Genomic DNA, 7,820 nt, shown 5'->3' with positions numbered 1-7,820 from the left:
ATCCCCAATTCAATGGACCTCCCTCATATGTGATGGAGGAGGATCCCGTCTTTATTTGAAAATAGTTTAGGGTTCCCAATGCAAAATCGCATATTAACCTTTATCAACTTTTGAAAATGATCAACTCCGCCTCTATAAGTGTGGGCAAAAATTTGTGGTGTCGTTGCACGGACATGATTCTAGTATTACTAAATATGCCCGTGCGTTGCAACGGAAGAAAAATAAATCAATTTGGCTGAGAAATAAGGTGATAAGGACCATCAGTTGAAGTAGTCTCCAACCGGAATGCCAAACACAATTGGTAAGCGGCTAAGTGCAACTCCATGTCTCCATCAACCTTAATCAGAGTTGAAATGATACAACTGCCAATGTTCCAAATAAGGAAACAACCAAGAATCTAATAAGAGCATCTCTAAGAGCCTTTCTAAATCTCACTCTCTAAATCATCATTTGAAGAGCCATTTGCATAAAAATCGGGTTCTATATCTTTTCACTCTACAACATTTTTTCTATTTCTCATGCGCACTCTAGAGAGCCATTCTCGTCTTCTATTTTTAGTTAGCGAAAAATCCGGAATAGAAGATGGCTATATTTAGATGGTCATTTAGAAAGGTTGTTGGAGAGTAGTTTTTCACTAAAATCGCTATTCCTAGCATTTAGGAAGGATATGGAGAGTCCCTTAGAGATGCTCTGACCACCATCAAAGTCCAGTGATACACGTGGCCAAGCTAATAATTGGAATCCCCATACTTCTTGCACTACTCCACAGTAATTCATCATTCTGGGAAAACAACGGTGCCTTCTCCTGGGTCAGGTTCTTGAACAGGCTCCCAGCAGTAATCTGATAGAAACACAAAAGTACCAAATGAAGTCAATAATATTTCACTTAGTTATTGGCTGAGCAACAAGCCGAGCATCATCAACAAAGAACTGAGAGGGGAAAGAGTATCAGTAGACCCCTTGTATCTTATAATCAAAAGGAACATGGGGCATCTATAAAGAGATTGTATTGATGCAAGTCAAATAATCAGCCTGATTTGATTATCATGCTGTTGTCGCTGCAAAGCTCAAGCTAACCAGGAAGTAGCAGTTCCGATCAGGGCCAATACTCTACCTTAGAACCATAAGAGAACAGACCTGGAAGTAGCAGTTCCGATTAGGGCCAATATTACTGTACCTTAGAACCATAAGAAAACAGATGAAGCTAACATGGCTCTTATGGAAATGCCAGGCAAAAGAACTTTTTCTTTAGCACAAATCAAAAGAACTTTCTGTCCACAGTCCACAGGAACAATTCCTGAAAACGAGGCTCATCAAAATTCTCAGCCCAGGAGAATTAAGCCTTCCATCGGACGGGCCGAGATCACGGCCCACTAGACGGTGGCACGTACGGGAATAAACGAGACCCCGTGGGCATTCGCCGAGCGGTCGGCTTATAAAGCGACCCGCCAGTCCACATCGCCCCAGTATAGGGTTCCTCCCGTCGCCTGTTCCGCCGCGGCGCCGCCATGGTCTGCTCAGTCCACCGCTCGTTACGGGGTTCTAAGCTGGGCTTGCTGTCTGTTCTTCTCTCTTTGGGTCGTGTAATTGGTTCGTTCTTCGCGCCGCCCTTTCGTTTTGGTTCGTGTTCGTGTTTCCTGGGCTCCGTTTGCCGGTGAGGCTTGTTCGGTCTTGACGTGGAGGGAGGAGGACGGCGATGACGAAAAACTATGGTTCGCTCGTCTGAACGGCGGCGGGTTCAATCCCCCTGCCTTGCTGAGCTTAAAAGTAGTCCGAGCCCCTCGTCTCCCTCCTCTGGACCCAGATCTGATCCACTCTTGCGTTTTCTGGCCTGTGTTTTCTTAGCTGTTCTGTGGAAGCGGTGTTGGCGTGTTGCGATGATGAGATCTCATGTGCTGAGAGCTCTGCTCCGTGAGCTTGGGAAATAATCTTGCGTTGTTTCCTCCTGAGCGGTTACCTGAGCAACCCAACCATCCCCACTCGTGATTTTGCTTTGCTATAACAATTTTGGCGACAAGATAATATGGATGATTATCAATGTGGGCAACAAGATAATAAGAACCCAAATGATTTAATTTTCTAAATATCATGTAATGCGGAGCCCAAACGCAAACATTGCATCTCATTTCACTGCAGCAAACTATTTGTACGAACAATCCCCAAATTAAAATTAAAGCATCAACTAGGCACATTATGCACATTACAATCAACTGCGGCAGCAGCTTGGCCCTGTGAACGAACATGAGGAATCTTGCAATGACCACGCTAGCACTTTAACAACACCGGCACCAGGATGATCTCACGATGCCTGCTCGTTGGTGGCCCTGGCAAGCCCGTTGTGCTGCTCCAGGAAGCGCACGACGACGCAGGTGATGTTGTCGGCGCTGCCGCGCTGGGAGGCCTCCGCCAGGAGCGTCTTGGCCGCCTGCTCCGAGTCCAGGATCGGCTTCACCATGGCAACGGCTTCCTGCCAACGTAGCAGTGAGGCGCCTGGAAGAATCGCAGATGATGAATGAATGGGTTTCGTTTCGTGGTCTGTTACCTCGTTGGTCACCACGTCCCAGAGGCCATCGCTTGCAAGGATGAGGAACTCGAGCGAGCTGTCCACCACCTCCTCCTGCACCAAGCAGCGATCTTCCAAGTCAATCGCTTCCAGAGAGCTCTCCTATGCCCATTTGAGTTTCCTACTAATGGCCCAAGGCTATCACTAAGATTAAAGAACACAAACCTTGATCTCTGGATCAGCAACCACATACTGCTTCAAGAGCTTGTCCCCAAATGCTCGAGAAACAGCAAGGACGCCACCTACACGCCACGTTCCTGCATAAAGTTTTTGTTTTTTTAGTAACAATAACAATTATTTTCCAATAACTTCGTCATTCAGTGGTGGCCTGTAAACCAAGGGCATGAAGACATACCGGCCCACATCACAAAACCTCCTGCTTCCTCTATTCTCTGTCTCTCATCTGTCTGGTCCGGCTTGTGGTCTCTTGAAACTACTACAGCTGCATCATCACCAAGAAATTTTAATGGAGGACTCGTGGTTTCTTAGAAAAACAGAACACAAAAGGTATATGCTACCATTTAGTTATGCTTATTAATTCATAGAATACATGGTGTATTCGTTAGTGACATGAAGATGAAGAAACTTCAGTTCTACAGCAGAACAGCTGCAAACCGCAACCAAGGATGGAATATGTCCAAGAGAATTTGACTTACCATCCCCTCCTCTACAGATGACTGCCCTGGAGTCCCCAACGTTTGCAACTAACAGGCGATCGCCTACGAGAATGGCCGTGGAAGCGGTTGACCCGGCATCGCAGTGATGGCTGGTATCAGCTTTCAGAAGCTCCGAGTCCGTGTGAGTGTAAGTTTCCGCTGCAGGAGATCACAGGGGTTCATTCAGGAGTGAAGTATTTCTGTTCAAAGCTCTAGCAGGCACAGGGATTTTATAATACCAATAGCGGACTTGGTATCACTGAAGAACTTTGGGTGCTTGATTAAATTTGTGAAAAGGTTCTGTTTCACAAACTCTGCTGCTCGAGCTCCACCATGACCTGCAGGGGGGGATAAAATTGGTTAGCAATCAAACAGTATCCTGCATCCAGCCCTCATGCAAAAAGTAAGTCGGTGACTTCATCGGCTCTAGCAGTAGAAATTTCAGCCACCAGTAAACTGGTCAGACATTTGGTTGACGTAATGTAAAGTAAGACATCGTTTACACTGCAATGCGTAAACCTGAAACGCTTATTGAGATGTGAAACTTGCTTCCTGAACAGCGTCTTACCGTCAAAGACGCCAAATAGTCCAACAGTCTCTCCATCAACACCGTTAACTCTTGTTTCATGGAAGTCCTCCATGGAGGATCTTTTCCCAGGAGAGCTTGCATACCCATAGCTGAACTTGCCATTTTCACTGCCAAGATAAACAGCGCTGGAGGTCACAAGGATTCACCATCAAATGGACGCGTTAATATTATACAGCCTAATCACAAATTCAATTCGCCAGTGTCACGGAGAAGAAATTTTGGTATAGATATAGGCCATGCCTTCATCCTGTTAACAGATAGCTCTGTCCACTGCATATTACATATTAACAGGGTAGCAAGAAACAATCTACCAAGAAACAATTTGAAGATGAAGACCACGTAACACTACGCATAACACGGCGGGCACAGATTTCATCACAAAAAACGAGGCTAAACAGGAGCGGAGATAGTGAGAGCTTCTACAACCAAAGCAAAGCAAATCTGTACTATTTTCAAAAGATTTACGCACAAGAAGAGAAGGAAATAAGCAAGAACGATGATCGCACCTGAACCCTCCGCCAGTGACGGGGGATCCTTTCTCGGTGAATCCCATCACGGCCGCTGACGACGGTGACGGATCCTCTCGGCACCACCAGGAACAGAGCACCGTAACGGCGACGACGCGACAGGGCCCAGGAACATAAGCAATGGCCCCGGCTGGAGCTTCTCTCGAGTACGCGTAAATGGAGGAGGAGGGAGGCAGGATGGCCGGGGCTGCAACGCGGGGCTCGTGCGCCTAAAAGCGCGGAGCGGACGGGCACGATGCGCGGTGGCGTGCGTGGGGGAGGAGGCGACGTACGTGCCGGCAAGCCAGAGGGGGCTCGTGGACACCCCAGCGGCGCCGCCCGCAGCGGCCCTCCTTTTCTTGGCGCGTCTCGCCGTCGAGCGTGACGGTGTAGGACACGTGGCCCTCCCTCCTCGCGCTTCTGCCGAACTGCCTGCGCGTTGCGTACCGTAGCGCGCCAGCACGCCGCGCGCGGCGCGTCAGTTAGTCGACTTGGGATTGGAGTGCGAGGAGACTGCGGCTCGTCTTGAGCGGGCACGTGGCGCGACCGCCGGTGAGGGGGAAGGAGACGTGCCGCAGCTGAGAAGCGGCTGTCTATTCTTCTCTACTCGTAGCTTCAACTGTGCTGTCCACAAGTCGACGCACGCTTGATGTAGCCAAGTTTGATGCTCCATGCCGTACTCATATCATAGTCGTCATAATCCAGGATTGAGCCACTAAGGATACAATTCTGCATTGCCTTTACTTGCCTCTTCATGACTCAAATCGGTTTGTAGGGAGAAGATGTGATCCGTGTCGCACTGTTTTCAGCATGTTATGCTGAGAGGATGAATGAATACATATACTCCCTCCGTTCGTTCCAAAAAGAGTGACCCTTTCAGACATCGTGTTTGGCCATTCGCCTTATTTAAAAATTTTGTGTAAATTATAAAATAAATAAATCATAATTAACGTATCTCCGATGATAAAATAAGTCATAACAAAATAGATGATATTTATATAAAAATTTTGAATAAGACGGATGGTCAAACAAGATGTTTGAAAGTAAAAAACGATTTTTTTTTTTGGAACGGAGGGAGTACATGTATATATGTAAATTGTCGATGACATAGTTTATCTGGAGCTTTTCTGATGATAAAAAAGTAAACATCCAGGAATATATGCCAAAAAAAAGACATCCTGCACAAAATTAGGCATTAGGCTTGCCAATTCCTATGTGCATCCTTTTAAAAGAATTCAGTTTGTTTGAAATCTTCATCAAAGCCCAGTTGCGGATATGGATACAACAGCTTCAGTCAACACTTGGGCGACGGAATTTATTTTGACCGGACCGGACCGGGCCGGGCCGTGTCGGCCGCGCGACACCTGGAAGCGCGCCCCGGTGCATCACAACTCGATCGCAAGTCGCAAGCAGCCACACGAGTCATCGGTTCCGAAGACAACACGCGCCGGACACGCCGACGCGACATCACCGCCTCCGAGTCGAACCGACTAGGCGACTATAGTCACCACACGTCGCGGCGCGGGCGCCCCTCATAAACAAACCTTTCCCAGTAAACACGAAGCTTAGCTTAACCCCAAACCCACGCCTCGCTCGCTCCTAAGCGCGCTAGCTGCGAACGACCGACAACCGATCGATAGCCATGGCCGCCGCCGCCTCGTGCCGCTGCAGCAGCGTGGTGTCCGTGGGCAACATCCCCTACCACGCCAGCGAGGACGAGCTCCGCGCCGCGTGCGAGGAGATCGGCCCCGTGGTGTCCCTCCGCGTGGCCACCGACAACAAGGGCAGCAACAGGCCCCGGGGCTTCGCCTTCGTCGAGTACCTCGACGACGAGACGGCCCTCAGCGCCTGCCGCAACCTGCACGGCCGGGCCCTCCGCGGCCGCGACCTCCGCGTGGGCCTGGCGCAGCGCACGCCGCCGCACGCCGGCGACGGCGACGAGCCCGTGGGCGTCGAGGGCGCCACGCACGCCGCGTCGCTCCTCGCGCCGGGCGCCCGCCCCCGCGGCGCCGTCACGTCGTACCTGGCCGGGCTGAGCCGCCGGCAGCTGCGCGAGCTTCTGGACGCTCTGGAGCGGGAGGACTTGGCGCTCATGGAGCAAGCCAGGCGGGAGTTCGCCGGGCTGGACACGTTGATTGAGCAGGCGCGGGTGCTGCTCGACATGGCTTCGGCGCCTGGCGCCGCCGCGGCTAACAACAGGAAACGCGGCGCGAGGGGGCAGGACCGGCCTGGTGATTCACGTTCACCGGAGGCCGCAGCCCAGGCGAACAAGCTGAGAAGGGTGCAGGACGGCGAGTACGTTCCTGGCGTCGCCTACCGCTGATGGACGGGATTTTTTTTTTCCATCCTCAGGACGTCACTCCTTCGTTTGCCAGCTTTTTGTATAATTATCATCGCAAATGGTAAACCTTCTATATTTTTGTGGGTTTTTTTTTTTTGGTGTTCTTGCCATTTTGAGGTGTAATTGTGATTTTGCCTTCGTTTTTCTAACTTTGTGATTTTGTCCTTCACTACTAGCAAGTCAACGCGGTTTTACCTCTAGTCTTTGTGAATTTGCTCCTGTTTTGACCATTGACTAGGGGCAAAATCACATTAACTTGCTTGTAGTGAAGGGCAAAATCACAAAGTTAGAAAAATAAGGACAAAATCACAATTGCACATTAAAGTAGGGGCAAGAATACAAGAGCCCCTATTTTTTCTGACCTGACACGCCAGGTGAGTATGCCAACGTAGCAGTGAGCCTGGAACCTTTATAGGACATGCCAAATGATCTTTTTATTCCTACTGTTTCTCTCCTTCCACTCATTGACGTATGAGCTCCACATGTCACTTTCTTCTTCAAACTTCTGTCATCACCATGCAGTGAGGGAAGGGGAGGAGCTCCAGCCAACCAGGTGGGCAAGGCATGGTCGTGGGGCTGCAGTGGATGAGCTTGGGCGACGGGTAGTGCTTGGCTGCATCGTGCATGGCCTTTGCAAGACAGCGTGCGTGCGTAACTTGCTTCAGCAGAGCGAGGTGACGGGGCGGCGATGGCGTTGGGATAGGGCGAAGGAGAAAACAGCATAGAAGCTACCACTAAACTCCATCCCGAGCTCGGCGACAGATCACAGTACTACTACACCAATACTAATTAATAAGCGCTTGACTTATGGTAAGCTAGCTTGGCCGTGGTGGCGATCGAATGGTGTCACGGCGTTAGTTCCAGTCACACACAACAACGCGGAAAGGAACACAGGTGGGATCCGAGCGCGGTGGGGCGTGCACTACCAGCGATAGGAGGACGAGGCGCTACTGAGCATGGGAGGTGCACGGCGTGGTTGGTTGCGACTGCGAGCAATGTCGCGGAGGCCAGCTCGTGTGCGACGGCACCACGGAGGCCAGCTCGTGTGCGACGGCATAATGGAGGTCGCGTGACCTTCCCTAGCTGTGCATGCAAGCATGTAGCGGGCCCGACGAGCCGCCGTGGAGCGACCGAGGCTGCCCACAGCGAGACGGTGAGGCCACCC

General features: G+C 50.5%; 2 protein-coding genes across 2 annotated transcripts; one reads left to right on the top strand and one right to left on the bottom strand.

Annotated features, from left to right (window-relative positions):
• Positions 1–2,109: 2,109 nt before the first annotated feature.
• On the bottom strand, positions 2,110–4,902 carry LOC136521927 (probable protein phosphatase 2C 59). The gene is made up of 8 exons (XM_066515700.1): positions 4,315–4,902; positions 3,788–3,915; positions 3,459–3,557; positions 3,220–3,378; positions 2,919–3,005; positions 2,729–2,820; positions 2,543–2,617; positions 2,110–2,467 (listed from the first exon to the last, which is right to left on the bottom strand). Exons 1-8 carry the CDS (start codon positions 4,359–4,361, stop codon positions 2,300–2,302), a joined length of 855 nt encoding a protein of 284 aa, XP_066371797.1. The 5' UTR covers positions 4,362–4,902; the 3' UTR covers positions 2,110–2,299.
• Positions 4,903–5,953: 1,051 nt separating this feature from the next.
• On the top strand, positions 5,954–6,697 carry LOC136521928 (cleavage stimulating factor 64-like). The gene has a single exon (XM_066515701.1). The coding sequence runs from the start codon at positions 5,957–5,959 to the stop codon at positions 6,635–6,637; it is 681 nt and encodes a 226-aa protein (XP_066371798.1). The 5' UTR covers positions 5,954–5,956; the 3' UTR covers positions 6,638–6,697.
• Positions 6,698–7,820: the final 1,123 nt, after the last annotated feature.

The sequence above is a fragment of the Miscanthus floridulus genome, chromosome 18 (assembly GCF_019320115.1).
Source record: "Miscanthus floridulus cultivar M001 chromosome 18, ASM1932011v1, whole genome shotgun sequence".
Taxonomy (NCBI): Eukaryota; Viridiplantae; Streptophyta; class Magnoliopsida; order Poales; family Poaceae; genus Miscanthus; species Miscanthus floridulus.
This window is presented reverse-complemented; position numbering and strand designations above follow the sequence as displayed.